The 24427-nt window shown below is 46.0% G+C and overlaps 1 protein-coding gene across 2 annotated transcripts; it reads right to left on the bottom strand.

Moving 5' to 3' along the window:
* Positions 1-350: 350 nt before the first annotated feature.
* On the bottom strand, positions 351-17923 carry LOC145338015 (uncharacterized). Of its 2 annotated transcripts, none has more exons than XM_080182784.1 (6): positions 17549-17923; positions 13008-13076; positions 10048-10125; positions 9210-9287; positions 2448-2556; positions 351-697 (listed from the first exon to the last, which is right to left on the bottom strand). In XM_080182784.1, the coding sequence occupies exons 2-6, from the start codon at positions 13072-13074 to the stop codon at positions 619-621; spliced, it is 411 nt and encodes a 136-aa protein (XP_080038910.1). In that variant the 5' UTR covers positions 13075-13076; positions 17549-17923; the 3' UTR covers positions 351-618. The 2 variants fall into 2 exon arrangements, with proteins under 2 accessions (XP_080038910.1, XP_080038909.1); XM_080182783.1 differs by having other exon boundaries at positions 17545-17922.
* Positions 17924-24427: the final 6504 nt, after the last annotated feature.

Genomic DNA, 24427 nt, shown 5'->3' with positions numbered 1-24427 from the left:
GTTATCATCCAGTCCCCGCCCTTTCTGATCAAAGCCAATCCTGAGTTTTGTGTGTGTGTGTGTGTGTGTGTGTGTGTGTGTGTGTGGAGGGGGGGGGGAGGTGGGATTGCGGGACAGTGAGTATTATGGGATGTGGGATATGGTAACCAGCAGTAACCAATCACTGAGCACAGCTGGTGAAAATGGCAGGGAAACAGACCATGTGTTGGAGGGGACGGGGAGGATGAAGAATTTTGAACTCCTTGGTTTGCTGTGATTGGTTGCTTTACCTTCTTGTTGTCCAAAAGATACCCTTGAGTTAGTGCAAGATTTACACTGTCATTGGCAAAACAGGACACGCCAGATATCACTCAGTCTCTATTAACAGCTTTCTTCTAGATCAGCAGAGCGCGTCATTGTTTTACAGAACAGATAACTGTGTTGCTCAAATTGGGAAATGAGTATTCATCCCAATCTTGAGCATTAACTGTCAAGAATCACTTATTAAATCACAATAGTGGGTTGATATTCCCTTCCCTGACCCAGGTTCAGTGCTGGACAGTCCCGTTCCCCAGAAGGTTTTCTTCTCCAACCGCACCATCCTGATGCTCAGGTGCTATTACCACAAGGCCCTGTGATTCACCCCAAAAAAGGCTCCATTGCCGAAGGGTCTTCATTATATGCTTTATTCCGATTGATCCCAATTCTATTTTGATTCCTAGAAGAGAAAAGCCAGCAGAGTTCAGGTTATGTGAAAAGAATCCAACACTTTGGACAAATGAGTGAAGGAGCCGTTCAGGAGCACAGACCCATTAAATTCCACTCAACATCCTGGTACCAATGGCAGCTGGAAAATGGGTCACAGGAGCTTGGGTAAGAGTTGGGCAAGGAGATGGAGACATTGAGGGAGACAAGAAAATCCAAGCTGGCCGTCCCAGTGATTGAAACCACTGATGGGAATGTCACAGGGTGTCAACTTAACCACAAATGGAGACTGAGCAATAACTTGCAATTATATAGCAGCTTTAAAAGTTAAAGATAATTTATTAATCACAAGTAAGGCTTACACTAACAGTGTAATGTGGTTACTGTGAAATTCGCCTAGTCGCCACATTGTGGTACCCCTCCCTGGACATTGTGAATCGTCTGGTTCAGTCTCAGAAAATCTCGATATCTGACCCCCCTCTACCCCATGGGGTGAATCACGGGGCCTTGTGACAACAGCACCTGAGGATCAGGATGGTGTGGCTGGAGAACAAAACCTCCCGGGGAATGAGACTGTTCGGATCAACGCATCTAACCAGCACATCTTTCAGATTGTGGGAGGAAAACAGAGCACCCGGAGGAAACCCATGCAGACATGGGGAGAACATGCAAACTCCACAGAGTGACCCAAGCCAGGAATCGAATCCAGGTCCCTGGCGCTGTGAGGCAGCAGTGCTAACCACTGTGTCACCATGCCACCCCCCCGCCCCCCAAATTACCAAGATGCTTTACAGGAGCGAACATCAAGCAAAATACGTGCACTCAGGCATTGAGAAAATAATAGTTCAAGTGATCAAATAAAAGGTAGGTTTTAAAGAGTGTCTGAAAAGAGAGAGAGAGAGAGAGCGGTGGAGAGGTTTAGAGAATTCCAGAGTTTAGGGCCCAGCCAGCTGAAGGCATGGCCACTAACAGTTAAGCGATGGTAATGGGGGAATATTCATGAGTCTGGAATTAAAGGAGTGCTGTGATTTCAGAGGGTTGTAGGGGCTGAAGGATAGGGAAGGGGTGAGGCCATAGATGGATTTGAATAGGAGAATGAATGGAGGTCAGGCAAATACAGTGGGTGGTGGGTGAATAGGACTTGGTAGAGTGCTGTGCAGCAGAATTTTGGATGCGTTCAAGTTTATAGAGAGAGCAAGGTGTATTGTCATTCAGAGGAGCTTTGGAATAGACAAGTGTGGTGATAATAAAAGCATAGATGAAGGTTTCAGCTGATAAGCTGAGGCAGGATGGCGCTGAGGTGGTGGTGGGCAGCCTGGGTGATGGGGAGGTGCATTGGATGGGGGGTGGGGGGAGCTCAGCTTAGGGTCAGACCCCGAGATTGTAAATCCGCTGGTTCAGTCTTAGACACTGTCCAGGGAGGGGTGATGGAGTCAGTGACTGGGGAACAGAGCAAGGATCAGAGGGTGGAGAAAGGTCAGAGGAGAAGGGACAAGGGGATTTTAGCTGTGGGCTGGTGAGTTGTTTGGGACAGAGATTAGGTGAGTGTGTATTAACTGTGTGATAGAGGGAGCCACACATTCCTACCAAGTCCTGCTCTTCACCTTCAGTTCAGCAGCTAAAGGATGATAACAAGCTGGAAGTAACTGGATAATCCCACACAGCTCAAAGTGTATCACTGCACACAATATCCCCACAATACCCAATGTAATGAAGCAACACTAGAATTCACAATGGGAACCGCAGAACATTCCAGAACTCACCGTCTTTGTGGCTTTCGGATTACGGAAACCCCAATTACAACAACCACCAACAAAATCACAAGAATGATGATTCCCAATCCAACTCTTGCTCCAATAGAGAGTGCAGGACCTAGAGACAGGAAGAAGTCATTAACATACTGGGACACACTAACAAAACTAACAGCAGAGACCTTGAGCACCGAATGTTTCAGAACCACCCCCAGTACAAACAGATCCCTGGTTAATTCTAGTCCTGGAGGGATGTGGGAGGTTAGATATCAATAATCACAAATTCTAACTGAGGCCAATATAAAGTGCAGTTTCTGGAGAGAGTCTGTTTTGAACATAAAATGTGTTTCAAAAGTCAATGCTACAGCACCTGAGGTTCCCTTTGATTGAATTTCTTTCTCTCTATAATAGGTTCTGCAAAATAATAGAGATAGCGTTCGGAATTAGAGAATAGAGATGATTCTCTGATCCCACCAGCAGCACAACACCACCCATGGGTTTCCCGCCGGCATGGGTGACATCAGTGGGAATTCCCATTGACAGTGGTGGGATCAGAGAAAACTACACGCCACCTCCCGCCAGTGGGAAACACGCTGCGGGGAGGCTGGAGAATTTTGCCTGATGTCATTGCCCCATTAGACTCCTAGTCCTAGATTGGCTTAAAGCTGCTGTTATAAAATAGAATCCTCTTCCAGGCCAATGTCCTGAGTATTGAAGCAATGGTCACACTTGACCTGCTACAGCAGGTGGGCTACATTGTCCGCATGCCCGACACAGGATTGCCGAAACTAGTGCTCTACACCGAGCTCCACAATGGCAAGCGATCACAAGGAAGACAGAGGAAATGCTACAAGGACACTCTGAAAACTTCCCTAAATAAATGCAACATCTCCATCATTATGTGGGATCACTTATCTTAGAATGCACAAACTGAAGAAGCATCCGTGAAGGCACCAATCACCTTGAGTGTTATCGACTGGAGCTCATGGAGGCCAAGCGTAAACAGCAGAAGGACAGCACAGGATCCAGTGCGTTCCACCCACCCACCACATCAAACGCCACTTGCTAGACCTGTGGCAGAATCTGCAGGATTGGATTATTTAGTCGCCGCAGAGTCCATCTCCCCGGAGTGGATTAAGTCATCCTCAACATAGAGGGACTGCCGTAGAAGGAGACGACAAAGAGACCTCAAAAATGGCCATTCTGATCACATCACCTCTCTCTCAATAATGAGTTTTCAATTGATGATAACTGATTAACTCAGGTAGACAGAGCTTGATTATTGTATCTTGGCCTAGGTGATCCATTTCTTTAATGTCCCAGCTACCACTTCTGAATGGACCATTCCTCCTTGTGAGCTCAGAAGGAAATTATCTTCTATATAACATTCTATATTGTTGTGGTAGACTTTCTGTCTCTGTGTGAAAGATATCTTTACAGAAATGCAAATAGCGAGAGAAAAGTTACAAGCTTCAGTTTATCTTTGAAGCTGTTCTTGTAAAATTCCACAGGAGGTTGTCTTGACATGTCCCAGTTGTAATCTGCATTGAACATGTGCAGAAACTGACCAACTTGTAATGCCAGGTGTCAGGTGACTTGTAGCAGCCACCTTAAGTAAATAAGACCATAAGAAATAGGAGCAGGAGTAGGCCATCTAGCCCTTCGAGCCTGCCCCGCCATTCAATAAGATCATGGCTGATCTGTCGTGGCTCAGTTCCACATTCCCGCCCTCTCCCCATAACCCTTAATCCCCACACTTATCAAAAACCCATCAACCCGTGTCTTAAAAATATTTAGCGAGGCAGCCTCCACCACCTCAACAGGCAGAGAATTCCACAGATTCACCACCCTTTGAGTGAAGAAGTTCCTCCTCAACTCCGTTCTAAACCGCCCCCCCCTTTATCTTGAGGCTGTGCCCCCTAGTCCTACTGTCCTTTCTGAGCGGGAAGAGTCTCTCCACCTCTATCCTATCCATCCCATTCATCATCTTATACGTCTCAATGAGATCTCCCCTCATTCTTCTAAACTCTAACGAGTACAAGCCTAGTTTATTCAGCCTCTCCTCATAGCTCAACCCCCTCAACTCTGGTATCAGCCTAGTAAACCTCCTCTGCACTCCCTCCAAGGCCAAAATATCCTTGCGTAAGTACAGCGACCAAAACTGCACACAGTACTCCAGCTGCGGCCTCACCAATACCCTATACAGCCGCAGCAAGACCTCCCTACTTTTATATTCAATCCCCCTCGCTATGAAGGCCAGCATCCCATTAGCCTTCCTGACCACCTGCTGCACCTGCAGGCTGGGTTTTTGCGACTCATACACAAGGACCCCGACGTCCCTCTGCACCGTCGCCTGTTGCAGTTTTTTGCCACGTAAGTAACAGTCCTTCCTACCATTATTCTTATCTTTACTTCTTTTAAAAAGTCCTTTTAAAGAACAGAGTCAGTTCAAAATGACCTGCCATTTTTACAGGCTAGGTCTGCAGAGTCAGGAAATCCCCCAATTGTGCACACCCAATTATCAATCCAGGATTACTGGTCCAGTACTATAATCATTGCACTAACTGTGATATATGTGTATACAATATATATGTTTGGGGGGGTGGGGCAGTGTTGGGGTGTGGACTGCCCCTTTAAGAGTATGGATCAGGTAAAACTTGGAGAATATCTTGAAGAGATTGCAAGAGCATGGCCTACAGTCAAGAAAGAGAAATGTGAGTTCTTCAAGGACTCCATGGAATACCTAGGTCATGTAATAGATGGCGATGGATTACACAAGGCATGCAAGAGAATGGAGGCCATCCTGAAGGCCCCAAGACCAGACAACATGTCCAAATTGAGGTAATTTTTGGGACTTATCAATTACTATGGCAAGTTGGTTCCAAATCTTGCAACGGTGTTGAAACTAATGCACCAGTTGCTGGGAAAAGGATGGCCATGGAAGTGGACAAAAGACTGTGAGGAGGCCTACTGGGAGGTAAAGCTAGCTTTGAAGAGGTTGGAAATGCCGGTTCACTTCAATCCAAAGTTACCACTGTAGCTGGCATGCAACACATCGTCCTATGGGGTTGGGGCCATCCAATCTCACATTATGCCAAAAGGGGAAGAAAGATCTATCACAGAAGTGGGCGTTGGTGCTGTCAGCATAACCATGCAAGACTCAGTACCATTAGCAATGTGGATGCTCTGTCAAGGCTGCCTTTGCCTGGAGATAAGGATGCTCCTGGCTGGAATTTGAAAATAATGTACTTCACACAGGAAAGGTAAAATTCCGGTAACTCCTAAACAAATGCTGAATGCCACCCAGAACGATCTGATCATGAGCCAAGCAGTGGACCTTGTCCTGAGAGGGAGACTGAGTAGTAGAAACTATCTGGAGTCGCAGCCCGTATATGTACTGAAGATGGGAGTTGTCTGTTTTGGATGGATGTTTCTTATGGGGCACAAGCGTCGTCATTCCCCCATCCTTAGGGGGAGAGTTGCTGAATCAGGTGCACCAAGGGCAGCCTAGGGTGGTGCCAATGAAAGAATAGCGAGAAGTTATTTTTGGTGGCCAAATCTAGAAGCACAGTAAGTAGTCTCACAACACCAGGTTAAAGTCCAACAGGTTTATTTGATAGCACAAGCTTTCAAAGCGCTACTGTTTCATCAGATGAGTGGCACTCAAGCTTGTGCTACCAAATAAACTTGTTGGACTTTAACCTGGTGTTGTGAAACTACTTACTGTGCCTACTCCAGTCCAACACCAGCAACTCCACATCAATCTAGATGCATAAATTGAAGACAAAGTGGGATTATGTGAATCCTGCGCTTTGGTACAGAAGGTGCCCTTGTCACCTCTACATCCATGGGAATAGCCCCAATCACCATGGTAGCATATCCACATTGATCCTGCCGGGCCAGTATAAGGGCAGATATTCTTGGTGTTAGTGGATGCCCACTCCAAGTGGTCGGAGGTCATGATTATGAAGTCCACATCAATGGAGTCAATGCTAGACAAACTCAATGTGATATTTGCCCGGTTTGGTAATCCGAAACGAGTGATCAGTGACAGTGCACCCAAGTTTGTGGCACTTGGAGCACCACAGAATCAGACACACGAGGTCGGCCCCATATCACCCGGCGACACACAGCCACCTGAGGTCTGGTGGAATGATTTGTTCAGACCTTGAAATCATCTCTGAAGTTGTCGCAATGGGAGGGGTTGTTCAGGCAACAGATAAATAAATTCCTGAGTATGTACCACAATGCGCCACAACTCAGTACTCATTGGTTTATAATTAGCAGTTATTCCCCAGCACAGACTATGGGCCAGATTTTACCAATTGGAGGCTAAGTGCCTGTTGGAGTTTAACCTGGTGTTGTGAGACTTCTTAATGTTGAGTTACAGACTGGAATCTAATTGAGGGGTTCGGGTTGGTTTATGTACAGAATAATAGATACCTGATAGTGTGTTGCAGTCTGGAATCTAATTGAGGGGGTCAGGTGGTTTATATATCGAATAACAGATATCGTTGGACAGCCTGCAGCATCTTCCTGGCCTTCCGCTGGCGTCTGCCAAAGGAGGGGGCAGGTTCAGATGGATCTCTGGTTGGGGGAGGGGGGGAGGGGGGGAGTGGGGGAGGGGGGGGAGGGGGGAGTGGGAGAGGGGGCGAGTGGAGGGGGAGAGGATGGACTTGGGAGAATCTCCACCACTCCCCCCCAAAAACCAAAGATCCATCTGAGCCCAACCCCCCTCCCAGCAGAAGGCCAGGATTTTAACCTGGTGTTGTGAGACTTCTTGTGTTTACCCCAGTCCAACACCAGCATCTCCACATCAACGAGTGCAGGTCAGAAGGATGATGGAGGGACAGCAGCAATCCAGATAGGTTAGGGGTGTGCTCTGCCGAGGGTGGGGCCTGCCTCCCGGGGGAGGGGAGGGTCTGATCACAGGGTGGTCTGACCATGGAGGGGAGGGGCAGGGGGCCTGCCAGGGGGCTTTGCCTCCTGGCCGGGGGGGGGGGGGGGGGGAGAATCTGCCTCCCAGGGCATTCGGATCGCAGGGGGGCGGGTCTGCCAGGGTGCTTAGCGGGGTGTCTGCGAAGGGTGTTGGAGGAGGATGGGCTTCGGAGGTTCCCCTGCAGAATAGGAATACACTTCGGATTTTTATCCTGCAAGTTGATAGCAGCGTGGATCCAAAATGGATCCAAAGATGGTAAAATGGGATTTGGCGGTAGGGGTGGGCGCGCAGTTCATTGATTCGATTTAAATGCATGATAATGCATTTAAATCAGCCAGCCGCCCGATTGGGGCGCGGACCAGATCTGCATCCAAAGCAGGTGTTGGTAAAGGCCGCGATCTGCTCGGTTTCGGGTGCAGATTGCGTTACAGGTCCAACACCCAAATTTATCACGATTTTGCATCCAAAAACAGACGTGAATTTTTGATAAAATCGGGCCCTATGAGTAACACAGTCTCAAGTAGAAAATCAAAATCACTATCCCGTGATGTCCCTCCTCCTCCCCAAATCCCTATCCCTGCTTCCCCCCAATTCTATCACCATCCCCAGCTGTTGGTGCTGTCCCCCACTTCCTCATCTCCCTCTCAGCTGTCATTCTCCTGTGCCTCTCCCTTCCTGTCTCCCATCCCTCTCTCTACATAAAATCCATCCCAAACCCCATGATTCGATTCCAGACACTCCTGATATCTCTTATTCTGTATATAACTACCCCGAACCCTTTGCCTAGATTCCAGTTTGTAACTTGCATCTGGGTATCTGATATTCTAAATATAAACCACCCTGAACCCCTCGATTAGATTCCAGTCTGCAACTCACTCCCGGGTATCTGTTATTCTATATATAAACCACCCCAAAACCCTTGATTAGGTTCTAGACTGTAACTCATTCCAGGGTATTTGTTATTCTATATATAAACCATCCCAAACCTCTCAATTAGATTCCAGACGGCAATTCACTCCTGGGTATCTGTTATTCTATATATAAATCTCCCCGAACCCCTCGATTAGATTCCAGTCTGTAACTCACTTCCAGGTATCTGTTATTCGATATATAAACCACCTGACCCCCTCAATTAGATTCCAGACTGCAACACACTATCAGGTACCTATTATTCTGTACATAAACCAACCCGAACCCCTCAATTAGATTCCAGTCTGTAACTCACTCCCGGGTATTTGTTATCCCATATATAAATTACCCCAATCCCCTTGATTAGATTCACTCTCAGATATCTGTTTTTCTATATATAAACCACCCTGAATCCCTCAATTAGATTCCAGTCTGTAACTTACTCCCATGTATTGTTTACTCTGTATATAACCATGTCAAATCATTCGATTAGATTCCAGTCTGTAATTCACCCTCACCTATTGTTTATTCTACATATAAATACCTCAAACCCCTCAACTGGGTTCTGTAACCTTGTCCAATAGTTGACAAACTCACTAAACAGAGTCCAAAATCAGGGGTTATAGTTTGAGGATAAGGGGTAAACCTTTTAGAACTGAGTGAAGAGAAATTCCTTCACCCAGAGAGTGATGAATGTGTGGAACTCACTACCGCAGAAAGTAGTTTAGGCAAAAATGTGTGATTTCAAGAAGTAATTATATACATCTCTTGGGACTAAAGGGATCAAGGGATATGAGGGGTCAGGATATTGAATTTGATGATCACCCATGATCATAAAGAATGGTGGAGGCTGGCTTGAAGGATCAAATGCCCTACCGCTGTTTCTATTTTCTATGTATGTCAGCAATGTTTAAAATATTGTTTACCTGAATAAGAGTTGTGCCTTGCCTGCCCGTCTCCTGTACTTGCTGATCGTGTTTCTTTAGAAGATAAAGTTGAATTTTCTGGAAAGTAAAGTTCACCCATTAACTATATTTCACAGCAGAGGCCAGGATATTGGAGCTTGGTTTGTAGTAATCCAGCAGGTCCAACCTCGTCCACAGCTGGAAATATCCAGTCCTGCTGTTGTGAATGGAGATTTGATTGAGCACCAAACTCTCCATTCTCGACAGCAGTAGTAACAGGGCACGTGAGACTGGAGAATTCCAGCCCAACTCTTTGTATCATCCCCATCACTGCTTCCATCCATACCTTTCCCCCAGTGCCGTTTATATCCAATTCTTCTTAACTGCATTCATATTATTCATTCTCTCCCTGTATCCTAGCCTTGTAGCAGTTCAAAGCTCTTCTGTAAGAATTTTTGTTCACGCGGTTACGGAAAAACAGCAGCATGTTTAATGACAGGTGAAGGCTATACAGAGGCTTGCAGCCTCATGGCTGCAGTCAACTTCCAAGGTTGATCTGGAACAGCAACACCTGCTTACCAGGATGATTCCCCACCTTGCTCCCTGATTGGTTCACCAGGTCATGTGACCCTTACTCTGCAGACTGAACCTTAAATGGACAATCACCATACCTACTCATTACCATACCCATGTCAACTCCAAACTAATGGGGGTGGGGAGAAACGACATTGGATCAGGATATTGAATGTGATGATCAGCCAGGATCATAATGAATGGTGGAGGCTGGCTTGAAGGGCCGAATGGCCTAACCCTGTTTCTATTTTCTATGTATGTCAGCAACGTTTGAAATATTGTTTACCTGAATAAGAGTTGTGCCTCGCCTGCCCGTCTCCTGTACTTGCTGATCGTGTTTCTTTAGGAGGTGAAGTTGAATTTTCTGGAGAGTAAAGTTCATCCATTAAGTAGATCTTATAGCAGAGACCAGGTTTGATTGAGTTTGGTTTGTACAAATCTAGCAGGTCCAAACCCATGGCCTTTACAAAACACAATTTATCTTCTATCTGCCGCTTTCCAGGTTGCTGGGGGGGGCGTGGGGGGCAGAGGAGTGCTGTCACTGGAAACACTTTCTCCTTATTTACTCTATCCAAACCCCTAATGATTTTGAATGCCTCAGTTAGATCTCCCCCTTAATCTTCTCAGCTCTGAGGAGAATAATCAAAGCTTCTCCAGTATCTCCACATTAACTGAAGTGCCTCATGCCTGCGAATATTCAAGTAAATCCATACTGCACCCTCTGCAATGACTTTGTGTTTGAGCTTGGGCAGCATGGTGTCACAGTGGTTAGCATAGCTGCCTCATAGTGTCAGGGACCCAGAATCAATTCCTGTCTTGGGTCCTGGGAACGTGGGGTTTGTACGTTTTCTCCCTGTCTGCATGGGTTTCCTCCAGGTGGTCTGGTTTCCTCCCACATTCCAAAGATGTGCGGGTTAGGTGGATCGAACATGTTAAATTGCCCCTTAGTGTCAGGGGGCTAGCTGAGATAAATGCATGGGAATAGGGCCTGCGTGCGATTGTGGACGATGCAAACTCGATGGGCTGAATGGACTCCTTCTGCACTGCACTATGGGATTCTATGATTCTAAGCAACCTTGGGTTCCTCAATGATTAATATTTCCCAAAATCACTTTGAAGTCATTCTGCCACATTTATTGGTTTTGGATCACTTTGTGACCCATTTCCACTATATTCTCAGATGTATGGCCAAGATTTCATTCAAAAAACTTTCAATATAAAAAATCACTTTTTTCAGAGCTGTAGGGTTTATTACAACATTTCCAGGTGTAAACTGTCACAGTATTATGTTTGAACGCAAGACAATTCACCTTTTTTATCCATATCCAGAAATCCAATTTCAGATGTCCACACCCCAACACATTGGAATCTCACAAGTTTTCCTCAAATTGCATTGTTACAACATAGAAACAGGCCATTTGGCCCATCTGCTCTGTACCACATGAGCTTTCTCCTCCATTGGCTGGAATTCTCACACTTCGTCCACGGCTGGAAATATCCAGACCTGCTGTTGTGAATGGAGATTTGATTGAGCTCAAAATTCTCTTCTCAACAGCAGCAGTAACAGGGCACATGAGACCAGAGAATTCCAGCCCAACTCTTTGTATCATCCCCATCACTGCTTTCATCCATACCTTTCTCCCATTACGGTTTATATCCAATTCTTCTCAAATGCACTCATATTATTCATTCTCCCCCTGTATCCTAGCCTCGTAGCAGTTCAAAGCTCTTCTGTAAGAATTTTTGTTCACTCATTCAAGGAAATACTGCAGTATGTTTAATGACAGGTAAAGGCTATACAGAGGCTTGCAGCCTCGTAGCTGCAGTCAACTCCCAAGGTTGTTCTGGAACAGCAATATCTGCTTACCAGGATGATCTCCCACCTTGCTCCCCCATTAGTTACCTGGGTCATGTCACCCTTACTCTGCAGACTGAACCTTAAATGGACAATTACCACTCCTGCTCATTACCATATCAATCTTTCTGGCCAACCAAATAAACAAAATCAAATTAATTGAGGGACAAATTAAAAGAGTTTCCTTTTCTATGAATGTTATGCTTTGTCTGTATAGTGCACAAGAAACAACACTTTTCACTGTACATTAATACATGTGATAATAATAAATCAAATCAAAATCAAAACCAAATCAAAAGGAGGGGAACTGCCCGAAAACAAAGGACAAAATAGAAAGGAAATCTAAAAATTAAATTAAAATGTGTTTAAAGGGATCAATAAAGCATCCCAGCCCCTGCGGTGCCTAGCGGTCATGGAACATAACAGTGCCCTTGGACACCGCATGCTTAATGTCCCTCTCCAGAGACACCCAGTTGCGAGTATAGCTGTAATAGAGGGCAGACAGTCAGGTCAGATGACTCCTTCAGTCATCTGCTGCCTGGATCTGTTTATGGCGAATTTTGCCAGGCCCAGGAGCAGGTTCACAAGGAGGTCCTCCTCCATCCCTGCTCCCTCCTCCGCACTGGGTATCCATAGATAAGGAGTGTAAGACTGAAGTGCAAACAAAACATCAATAAAAGACTCTTAAGGAAACAAAAAATGGTTATGCAGTCTATAACATGAGACACAGATATGGTCCATAGACTCCACAAGATTGCAAAAAGGGCAGGGCTCTAGGGTACCCATGAACCAATGCAACCTATGATTGCACGGTACTCCTGCATGCACCAATCTCCACCCAGGTCCCCAAGGTAATGGGGGAGGATCCCTCCGGAGAGGGACTTCCGCTGGGGACCTTCGCTGTCAGGTAACAACAGGGCCTGTAAAGGTGTCAGGTGAGGTACTGGAAGGTATGCAGCAGCAGCTCGGTTCATTTACCACATCCCTGTATCAACCCCAAACTAATCCCATCACCTCAATTTTTCCCAGTTGTCCTACATCTTTCCAAACTCATCCCACTGCCAATTGGACAGTGCATTGCTGCATCATGGCTGGCAAACGGGATTATTGATCTGGATAATGGTGCTTGAATCTCTATAATAGGATTCAAAAGCCTCTGTCCCAGGATGCTGTCAGAGCAATTTAGCATCTTGTGCGATTGAGATGTGGCCCACCTGCTGTTATCTATCGATATTATTAAGGTTTCAATCTTCGGCATTTCCATCATTTATCTGTGGACTTCCCCACACCTTGTGACCTCAATTCCTGATATGCTACCTGACCTCAAGGTAACCCTGTGTTCAAAAGGTTCTTGGCCATCTGTATGAACAGGTCATGATGATACAGCTTACCTTTGACACCAGCAGATTCAGTTGGTTGAATCAGAGCCGAGACAATTAATACCCTGAGAATGAACATGTCTGTGAGAAAGAGAGACATTTACGGAGTGAGTTTCACAACTTCAGGTCATTATAAAGAGATTCACGGCCAATTAAGTAGATTTTGGAAACGTGATCACTGCTGTAATATAGGAAAGTCAGCAGCCAATTAGCACCGAGCAAAATCCCACAGATACGTCAAAAATCAGAAGATAATTAAATTTAGGTTATAAAGTTTTAAAGTTTATTTATTAGTGTTACTGATATTGATTTAATACTAACCATTGACTCAAGGGTGTTGGGGTAAACTGCCACTGACCCGAATGATGTTTTACATCCACATGAGAGAACTGATGGCGGCTTCTGCTTAATGTCTCACCTGAATGTCTGCACTCCTGACAGCGCGGCGCTCCCTCAGCACCGGCCCTCTGACAGCGCGGCGCTCCCTCAGCACCGGCCCTCTGACAGCGCGGCGCTCCCTCAGCACCGGCCCTCTGACAGCGCGGCGCTCCCTCAGCACCGGCCCTCTGACAGCGCGGCGCTCCCTCAGCACCGGCCCTCTGACAGCGCGGCGCTCCCTCAGCACCGGCCCTCTGACAGCGCGGCGCTCCCTCAGCACCGGCCCTCTGACAGCGCGGCGCTCCCTCAGCACCGGCCCTCTGACAGCGCGGCGCTCCCTCAGCACCGGCCCTCTGACAGCGCGGCGCTCCCTCAGCACCGGCCCTCTGACAGCGCGGCGCTCCCTCAGCACCGGCCCTCTGACAGCGCGGCGCTCCCTCAGCACCGGCCCTCTGACAGCGCGGCGCTCCCTCAGCACCGGCCCTCTGACAGCGCGGCGCTCCCTCAGCACCGGCCCTCTGACAGCGCGGCGCTCCCTCAGCACCGGCCCTCTGACAGCGCGGCGCTCCCTCAGCACCGGCCCTCTGACAGCGCGGCGCTCCCTCAGCACCGGCCCTCTGACAGCGCGGCGCTCCCTCAGCACCGGCCCTCTGACAGCGCGGCGCTCCCTCAGCACCGGCCCTCTGACAGCGCGGCGCTCCCTCAGCACCGGCCCTCTGACAGCGCGGCGCTCCCTCAGCACCGGCCCTCTGACAGCGCGGCGCTCCCTCAGCACCGGCCCTCTGACAGCGCGGCGCTCCCTCAGCACCGGCCCTCTGACAGCGCGGCGCTCCCTCAGCACCGGCCCTCTGACAGCGCGGCGCTCCCTCAGCACCGGCCCTCTGACAGCGCGGCGCTCCCTCAGCACCGGCCCTCTGACAGCGCGGCGCTGTTTTTAGACAATATAGAATAGAATGATATTTATACTGTTATGGTGAGGGGGCATTGACAAAGATGTCGAGACAAAAAGACAAAGGGAATGTAAAAGGCCTTTAACAAGGTACCGCATGGTCGGTTGTTGCATTAGGTTAAATCTCAAGGGATCCAGGGTGAGGTAGCTAAATGGATACAAAATTGGCTTGATGACAAAGCCAAAGGGTGGTTGAAGAGGATTGTTTTTCAAACTGGTGACTGTGACCAGCAGTGTGCCTCAGGGATTGGTGCTGGGTCCACTGTTATTTGTCATTTATATTAATGGTTTGAATGAGAATATAGGAGGCATGGTTAATAAGTTTGTAGATGACACCAAGATTGGTGGCATAGTGGGCAGTGAAGAAAGTTATCTCAGATTGCAAAGGGATTTGATCAATTTGGCCAGTGGGCTGATGAATGGCAGATGGAGTTTAATTTACATAAATGCAAGGTAATGCCTTTTGGTGGATTGAACCAGGGCAGGACTTACTCAGTTAATGGTAGTGCGTTGAGGAGAGATAAAGAACAAAGAGATTTAGGGGTACAGATTCATAGCTCCTTGAAAGTGGAGTCACAGGTGGGTAGAGCGGTGAAGAAGGCATTCGGCATGCTTGGTTTCATTGGTCAGAACATTGAATACAGGAGTTGGGACGTCTTTTGAAGTTGTACAAGACATTGGTAAGGTCACACTTCGAATACTGTGTACAGTTCCAGTCATCCTATTATGGAAAGGATATTATTAAACTAGAAAGAGTGCAGAAGAGATTTACTAGGATGCTACTGGAACTTGATGGATTGAGTTGTAAGGCGAGGCTGGATAGCCTAGGACTTATTTCCCTGGAGCGCAGAAGGCTGAAGGGTGATCTTATAGAGGTCTATAAAATAATAAGGGGCATAGATCAGCCAGACAGTCAATATCTTTTCCCAAATGTAAGGGAGTCTAAAACTAGACGGCAGAGGTTTAAGGTGAGAGGGAAGAGATACAAAAAGGTCCAGAGAGGCAATTTTTTCACACAGAGGGTGGTGAGTGTCAGGAACATGCTGCTAGAGGTAGTAGTAGAGGCAGGTACAATTTTGTCTTTTACAAAGTGTTTAGACAAGTACATGGGTAAGATAGGTATAGAGGGATATGGGCCAAATGTGGGCATTGAGACTAGCTTTGCGGTTTAAATAAAAGGGCGGCATGGACAAGTTGGGCCGAAGGGCCTATTTCCATGCAGTAAACCTCTATGATTCTAAATGGGGCTAAGCATCGATAGAATAGAATCCCTTCAGTGCAGAAGGAGAGCATACCAGTCTCTCCTCCCTTTGGATTTGGAGCGAGCATTCCAGTTTGTCCCTCCCTCTGGGCAAGGTGGGGGTAGGTCACCATTCCCACTCTCTCCTCCCTCTCCCTGGGTGTGGGGTGAATAGTTTCCCGATAGCCGGCATTCGGATTGTTGTTTCACTCCAATCCCTTCAGGGGAAAAGCAGCTTTTAATCCAACTTTTCCTGACAAGAGGCTGGGACATTATTCCTTACTCTTTTGTTTCACAATGGCACAGTCCAGACCCCGCCCACATTGACATATTAAAGAAACCAGTTCCCATATGGGGTGGAGCTTTCTATTTTAAGCTCCGACGAAGGGTCATCTAGACTCAAAACATTAGCTCTATTCTGTCTCCACAGATGCTGTCAAACCGGCTGAGATTTTCCAGCATTTTCTGATTTTGTTGAGAAGTTACATGATTGGTTCAGTCCCAGCAGGAAGATTGAGTCTAATTCTGGGCATTACACATTACTGGAAAATTGTCAAGGTCTTGGAGAGGGTATGGTAGAGACTTACTGGAATAGTCAGATATGAGGGACGTGAGTTAATGTGGAGAGACTGGAGAAGCTAGGATTATTTTCCTTGTAGCAGCAAAGATTAAGGGGAAGATTTAATTGAGACACTCAAAATTATGTTGCGATAGAGTAAATAAGGAGAAAGTGTTCCCAGTGACAGAAGGCTCAGTAACTAGTGGGGACACAGATTGAAGAGAATTGGGAAAAGAACCAGAGTAGGGGGGAGATGAGGAGAATTTAATTTTTTTTTTACACACAGCGAGTTGCTGTGATCTGAAAGGCGCTGCCTAAAAGGGCAGTGGAAACAAATTCAATAGGAACTTTCAAAACGAGCAATTGGAAAAATATTGGAAGGGGAAGGATTTGGGAAGGAGTAGCGGAGAGAGTGAGACCAATTGGACAGATCTTTCAGAGGGCAGACAAGGTGAACTGGGCTGAATAGCCTCAATCTGTGCTGTATCATTCTGTGGCACAGGTGAAGGTAATAGCCAGGCTGTAAACAGATATTCACCTATTTGAATTGGCTTTTAAAAGAACAATATTTCATAATTATGCCTGGATAAAATCCAAAAGCGTTCTTAGAAGACAAAACAGGGAACGTTCATTCTGAATTCTGAATCAATTGTGTTTTGATATCATGAACTGATTACTATTTCGCACAATTAACTCACAAACTCACAGAGTCAGAGAATGGTTACAGCACAGAAGGAGGCCATTCAGGCAAACTGCGCCTACACTAGTTCTCTATGAGGCCAACTCACCTAATCCCACTCCCCCACCTTTTCCCCAGAGTCCTGCAGATTCCTCCTCTTCAGATAATGAGCCAGTTCCCTTGTGAAAGCCCTGATTGAATCTGCATCCATCACATTCTCAGATGGTGCACTCCTGATCCTAACCACTTGCTCCATGGAAAAGATTTTTCTTGCATTGCCGCTGCACCTTTGCCCCGTCACCATAGATGTGCATCCCTCTGGTTCCTGATCATTCCACCGATGGGGACAATTTCTCCCTCTCTGCTCTGTCCAGACCCCCTCATGATTTTGAAAACCTTGATCAAATCTCCTCTTCTTAGTTTCTCCAATCTATCCAAGTAATTGAACTCCATTATCTCTGGAACTACAAGTCCCACAAGTTATTACAGACAGAAGTTCTATTCAGGAAATAAGCAATAAAAACAATATTATTCTTTCACAATCCTACAGCCTCTTCTGCTTTTAACTTAAGTCATTTCTGATCAGTATTTTAGCTCAGCCTTTTTCTGTAACCCCGAATCCCCTTTACCCAATAAAAATCTATCAGTTACAGTTTTGAACGTTTTCCGTTGACCGCTCTCAGACTTCACTGCTTTTTGGGGAATTCCAGATTTCCACTCTTTGTGTGAAGAAGTTCTACTTACTCACTCTGGCTTCCAATCTCCGTTCTGCTCCGACCGATATAAATGGACTTTCCCAGAGAGGTGACAGGTGGAAAGTTGCAAAGTGAGGAAATTCCAGAGCAGATCAGATCTTACTTCCTCTGGTTCACTTTTTCCCCCAGAACCTCATCTGCCCCCTTGGCCAGGGTCACTATTTCACAAAGCAGAGGAGTGAGGAGTTCACCCCGTAATCTTGGGGCTAAGATTTAAACCAACATCAGATGACCTGGTCATTTATCACCTTTGTGTTTGCAACAGAAATGGCCTATAGAAATGGGGGAATTTCCTTTCTATCCAAGACGTTGGCTGAGACCTCACACTATCTGTTTGTACTGGAGAATGATACTAGTGATTATACAGCCTGACCTTTATGTGAGAAGCTGAGCTCCTCCCCCAGTGCCCCCACCAATCTGAAAGGAAACATCACAGTTTGAGAGAGGACAGGTAACGCCTTCCTCCTTCAGTGTGGCTCTCATTGAATTGTGAAATCTGTAGAGAAGCTGCATGACAAGAACAGCGATCTGCACTCACCCTGTGCACACGCTGAGATATAATTATGTAAAAACAGAATTGAAGGAGGAATGTCATCCATCAGAACCAATCAAACAGGATTTTATGATTCTATACAGCACAGAAAGAGACCGTTCAGCCCATCATGTATCATGTCTGTGCTGGTTTTTTGAGAGATCTATCAATTAGTCCCACTCTCCCCCTGCTTTTTCTCCCATAGTCCTGCAAAATATTCCTCTTCGTGTATTTATCCAATTTCCCAAAAGAAACTATTCAGTCCTAGAACAGGAATGGAGCTCACAGCCAATTGTTGAATAAAAAGATTGGAGTCTCATCCTACAGGGTGGGGTAGAAATAGCAATCACATTCCACTGCCAAGGAGTTAAACAAACAAATACATAAATAACCGAATTAGGCAGAGGAGTAGGCCATTTGGCCCCTCAAGTCTGTTCTGCCATTTGGTATGATCAGGCTAATCTGACTGTAGCTTCAACTCCACGTTCCTGTCCATCCCAATATCCTTGTCAGTCAAGAACTTATCTAGCCCTATCCTAAAAATATTCAATACTTCCACTGCTCTCTGGAGGAGAGAAATGAGGTGAAAATACAGATGTTGGACTGGGTGGGCACAGTAAGAGTCCAACAGGTTTATTTTGGTAGCACAAGCTTTCGGATCACTGCTCCTTCATCACTTGAGTATTTGAGTGTGAGTGTCAGATGAGACTCACCTGATGAAGGAGCGGTGCTCTGAAAGTTCATGATACCAAATAAACTCATTGGACTTTAAACTGGTGTTGAGAGACTTCTTACTGGAGGAGAAAAACTCACTGAGAGAGAAACATTCCCCACATCTCTGTCTCACATGGGAGATCCCCTAATTTTAAACTGTGCCCTCTGTGTGCTAGTCTATCCAACAATGTTCACTCGGATTTTCCTAGGACAGCAGGACTATCCTATGAAGAGGGATTGTGGAAACTGAGCCTGTATTCTTTGCAGTTTTGAAGAATGAGAGGTGATCTCGTTGAAACCAACAAGATACTTCAAGGGACCGTAAAATCAGAAAATGCTGGATAAACCCAGCAGACCTGATAGCAAAAAAACAGAGTTAAACATTTCAAATCTAAATGATTCTTCTACAGAACAGGGAGAAACAGGGTAATTCAGGCAAGGTGCTTCCCCTGGTTGGAGAATTTAGAACCAGGGGACATAGTTTTAAGATAATTTTATTTACACAGACAGTTGTGAATCTTTTGGATTCTTTGCCCCAGAAGGCTGAGGAAGTTCAGTCAGTTCAGAAGTTCAGTTGAGTATGTTTAAAGTACAGATTGTCAGATATCTAAATTCAGGTGACCTAAAGGGATATGGCGATAGTGTGGGGAAAAGGAATTAAAGTGGATGATCAGACATGATCATATTGAATAATTGAGCAGACTCAACCCAACTCAGGATGAAAGGTCAGCAGATAATGAGCTAAGGATCTGTCTTCAGGCAGAGCACTCCTGGAAGAGGATTAAATTTGGTATGTGTGGAATAAGAAAATAAAAGACCAATTTCTTTTGATTTATGGAGACCTCATGCCAAGAACAGCAACGTCAGATGCTATTTTTAAAGTACTGTATGATTCTGTGACTAGATTCAGCTAGTCATCTGTGCCAGCGCTGCCTTCGTTCAAGCTGTGCCAATGTGTCATTGACAACATGGACCTTTGGAAGTCAACAAGGTCTGGTTTATAAGGCTGTTGTGTTGACCAACCTCCTGGGCGGCACGGTGACACAGTGGTTAGCACTTCTGTTTCACAGCGCCAGCGACCAGGGTTTGATCCCCAGCTTGGGTGACTGTGTGAAGTTTGCACGTTTCCCCGTGATGGTGGGTTTCCTCTGGGTGCTCCAGTCTCTTCCCATACTCCAAAGATGTGCAGGTTAGGTGGATTGGCCACGCTAAATGGTCCCTTACTGCGCAAAGATGTGCAGGTTAGGTGGATTGGCCATGCTAAATGGTCCCTTAGTGCTCATAGATGTGCAAGTTAGGCATATGGTAATCTGCCATGATAGGGGTGAAGAGGAAGACTTGGGTGGGATGCTCTGTCAGAGAGTCGATGCAGACTCAGTGGGCTGGATGACCTCTTTCTGCAGTGTAGGAATTCTATGGATTTTATGGAAAGGCTGCAGCAATGATCCAAAAACACTAATTTTTTTTAAAATCTGGATCGACAAACTCCAGGTTATTTGCCGTGTTTTGCGGAAAAGTGGAGGGGAGCAGAAACAGGGGCCATCAATATATGACAGTCGAGAAGAAAACAACAGGAAGTTCAGAAGAAACCACTTTACCCAGACAGCGTGAAAGTGTAGACTGGGCAAGTTTACTTGTGGTAATGGTACAATGGAATCTCAGAATAAAAATGTATCCATCACTGCAAGTTACTCCACAGGTTAACAGACATAAAAGTGCAAGCCAAGCCCCTGGTTTTATATCCAGAATAGAATTGAGGAGTAAAGAATTTCCGGTAATCCCGCACTCAACCTTCATTAGACCAGACTGAGACCAGATCATTCTGCTGTGTGCAGCTCTCATTGCCATATTATTAAAAAGATATAGGGACACTGGAGAAAGTACAGAGCAGGATTAAAAGAATGATACCAGAAATGTGTGAAGTTACATACCAGGAAAAGATTGACAAGCTGTGCCTCTTCTCTCTTGTAAAAATAAGGCTGAATGGTGGCCTAATAGAGATTCTGATTGAGTGGATACAGAGAGATTGTTTCTCCTTATGGGAAAGAGGCCATCAATATAAGGTAGTCATTAGTAAATTCAGTGGGGAATTCAGGAGAAACTTCTTTACCCAAAGAGTGAGGAGAATTGTAACTTGCTCCTACAGAGAGTGGGGGGAATATGGAACTTGATACCACAATGGGTTTCTTCCGCGTGCTGCAGTTTCCTCCCACAGTCCGAAGATGTGCCGGTTAGGTGCACTGGCCATGCAAAATTCTCCCTCAGTGTACTCAAACAGGCACCGGAGTGTGGTGACTCAGGGACTTTCGCAGCAACTTCATTGCAGTGTTAATGTAAACCTACTTGTCTCTAATAAATAAACTTTACTTCACAGTGAATGTGGAGAACGTGGAACCCGCTTCCACAGCGAGCGGGAAGAACGTGGAACCCGCTCCCACAGGGAGTGTGGAGAATGTGGAACTCGCTTCCACAGGGAGCAAATTCTAGAGGAACACTCTGGAGGAACCTTCCACATACCTGACGAAGGAACACCGTTTCCAAAAACTTGTGGGATTACTATCAAATAAACTGGTTGGGCTTTAACCTGGTGTTGTGAGACTTCTTACTGTGCTTACCCCAGTCCAATGCCGGCATCTCTACATCATGACAACCATCGCTTGCAACAGCAGGAGAATGTGAACGGCCAAAAAATTTTGGCCATTAGGTCAGATGACCAAAAGCTGAGAAGATTTTATGGAGCATCTTAAAGGAGAACAGCAAGATAGAGAGGTAAAAAGGTGAATAGAGGAAATCAGGCTTAGGGCCAAAGCAACTGAAGGCTCGACCACTAATGGTAAATCGATGGATGGGGGAGTGCACAAGAACCCAGAAATGAAGAAATCAGAGATCCGTGGGTGTTTTGGGACTGGACAAAATTATACAGATAGGAGGGGTGGGGCCATAGACAGATTTGAAATGAAGCATGAGAATGTAAAAATCAATGTGTTGCTCGACAGGAAGCTAACATAGCTCAGTGAGCACAGGGGTAATAGGGGGATCGGGACTTGCTGTGAATTAAACTGCAGGCAGCAGAATTTTGGACGACCTCAAGTTTATGAAGGGTAAGATGTGAGAGAGCAGACAGAGTACAGTGGAATGGTGAAGTCTAGAGATAAAAAAGGCATGAATGAGGATTTCAGCAGCAGATGAGCTGAGACAGAGAAGAATTCAGGCAATGTTATGGAGGTTGGAAATCAATGGTCTTGGTGGCAAGAATATGAGATTGCAAATTTCCCTTGGGATCAAATATGATGCCAAAGTTGTGAATAGACTGGCTTAATCTCTGACTGTAGCCAGAGACACGGATGGAGTTGGTAGTTAGGGAATGGAGTTTGGAGCTGGATCTGTAAACTATGGCTTCAGTCTTCCCAATATTGAATTGCAGGAAATTTCTGCGCATCCCAGTACTGAATGTTGGATCAGCAGTTTGACAATTTAAAAGTTTGAAAGTTTATTTATTGGTGTCACAAGGAGTCTTACATTATCATTGGAATGAAATTACTGTGAAAATCCCCCTAGTCACCACACTTCAGCACCTGTTTGATACATTGAAGGACAATTTAGCATGGCAAATGCACCTTACCAGCACATCTTTCGGAATGTGGGAAGAAATCTACGCCGACACAGGGGAGAACATGGAGACTCTGCACAGACAGTGACCCAAACCAGGAATCGAACCTGGGTCCCTGGCATCGCAAGGCAGCAGCGCTGACAACTGTGCCACCGTGCCGCCAATTTAGTGGAGGAGGTGAGAGAAGTGCTGATGACGTAGAGTTGGTTGTCATTGGTGAAAATTAATGCTATGCTTTTGGATGATGTTGTTGAGGCACAGCACTTAGATGAGAAATAGGAAGGGTGGGGTCTCAAAGAATGAGAACACAAAAGGTTATGTGTAATGTGAACCTACCATGTCCATTTCTCCAATGGGTCCATTTGCAGGATACACAGCACTTTAAAGCAAGATGAATTCATCACACAAGGTATAGCAATTCCATCTGAATGAAAAAAGGCCCCTTTCAGCAGATCCCAGGCTGCATTACGCACAAGGTCACCTCACCCTCATACACATTCCAATGCTGCCAACCTCACACACCAACCTCTTGCTGCCTCCACATACTTCCAACTATTCAGCTACAGTCAGCATATCACCCAGACACAGAGCATTCTTCCCTCTCCCTTCCAGGCACGAGTGAATCATAAAATCAGGGAGCAGAGTGGAACTGATGGTGGAGATGTTGGGGAAGGGATGGAGGGGTGGGGCATTAATGAGCGTGGTGATTGTTGGCACAAGCAAGTGTTGACCATGGGCTGCCCTTTTCAACATAACATGCAGAGGGCACAGGGCTGGAAACGGCTGTAGGCACCATGCACACCTCGCTGAGGGTACACAACCCTCTCTATATTGTAGAACTATCGCCAACAGCAGCAGAGCAGCCACTGAGTACAGCATTACATTACTGTTGTGGATAGTTCTTATTTGAAATTATAATCTGACACTCCTTTTAAATTTCCATTTTGCATTACCCAAAATATTTGAATAATTTCTGTTGGCTTTGCTTCAGCATTAAAGACACGGTGAACTTTGCATAAATGTGGTTGAACTGGTTTGGATACTTCTTCAGAATTTTAACCAGACACTCCCTTTCTATCACAATTACATGGCCCAGAACATACCAAGTACCCATCTGGTTCCTGTTTGACTTGTTTCCATATCCAACAAAAATTGAACCTCCTTAGCTGTAGCTTTTTTTAGCCAACATGATTTTGCTTTCAATTTTTTTACCTCTAACCCAGTGAACAGAGGCAGAATGACAGACTCGATGAGGAACTGGTGCCCGATAGGAGCAGAGAGTTAACCCACCACCCACTGCATCTACCCACATCCTCCTGGTCGGGTGTTGTTAGTCAGGCTCAGGACCTAGAATCATAGAATCCCTACAGTGCAAAAGGAGACCATTCAGCCCATTGAACTTGCATTGACAACAATTCCACCCAGCACCATCCCCGTAAACCCAGCTAATCTCCTGACACCAAGGGACAAGTTAACATGGCCAATCCACCTAACCCACACATCTTTGGACTGTGGGAGGAAACCGGAGCACCTGGACGAAACCCAGACAGGAAAACCACAAAGGTCCTGTCCATATAAAAACAGAGTCATAGCAGTTTACTGCATGGAAATAGGCCCTTCTGCCCAATTTGTCCATGCCGCCCATTTTTCTAAACCCCTAAACTAGTCCCAACTGCCCGCGTTTGGTCCATATCCCTCTATACCCATCCTACCCATGTAACTATCTAAATGCTTTTTAAAATCAGGTGGGTGTTCACCCACCTGATGGAGAAGCAGCTCGCTCTTCGAAAGCTCATGCTACCAAATAAATCTGTTGGACTTTAACCTTTAGTGTGTGAAACTTCTTACTGTGCTTACCCCAGTCCAACGCCAGCATTTCCATATCCTGGATGTAAAAGTAGTGGGAGGAGTGAGTTCCTTCATCTTTACAATATGTTCATTCTCAAGATGTGGGTGTCTCTGGCAAGGCTGATATTTATTGTGTGTCCCCAGATGTCCCTTGAGAAGGTGGTGACA

The sequence above is a fragment of the Carcharhinus amblyrhynchos genome, unplaced genomic scaffold (genome assembly GCF_965287045.1).
Source record: "Carcharhinus amblyrhynchos unplaced genomic scaffold, sCarAmb.v2.hapA scaffold_89, whole genome shotgun sequence".
Classification (NCBI taxonomy): domain Eukaryota; kingdom Metazoa; phylum Chordata; class Chondrichthyes; order Carcharhiniformes; family Carcharhinidae; genus Carcharhinus; species Carcharhinus amblyrhynchos.
This window is presented reverse-complemented; position numbering and strand designations above follow the sequence as displayed.

Bases quoted from the DNA above. Each gene is read 5' to 3' on its own strand.
- LOC145338015 (XM_080182784.1), bottom strand. From the start codon at position 13,074: ATGTTCATTCTCAGGGTATTAATTGTCTCGGCTCTGATTCAACCAACT. The intron at 10,126-13,007 runs GTAAGCTGTATC...TTTACTCTCCAG, and splicing joins TGAATCTGCTGGTGTCAAAG to AAAATTCAACTTCACCTCCT. The intron at 2,557-9,209 runs GTAAACAATATT...TCCTGTCTCTAG, and splicing joins AAGGCACAACTCTTATTCAG to GTCCTGCACTCTCTATTGGA.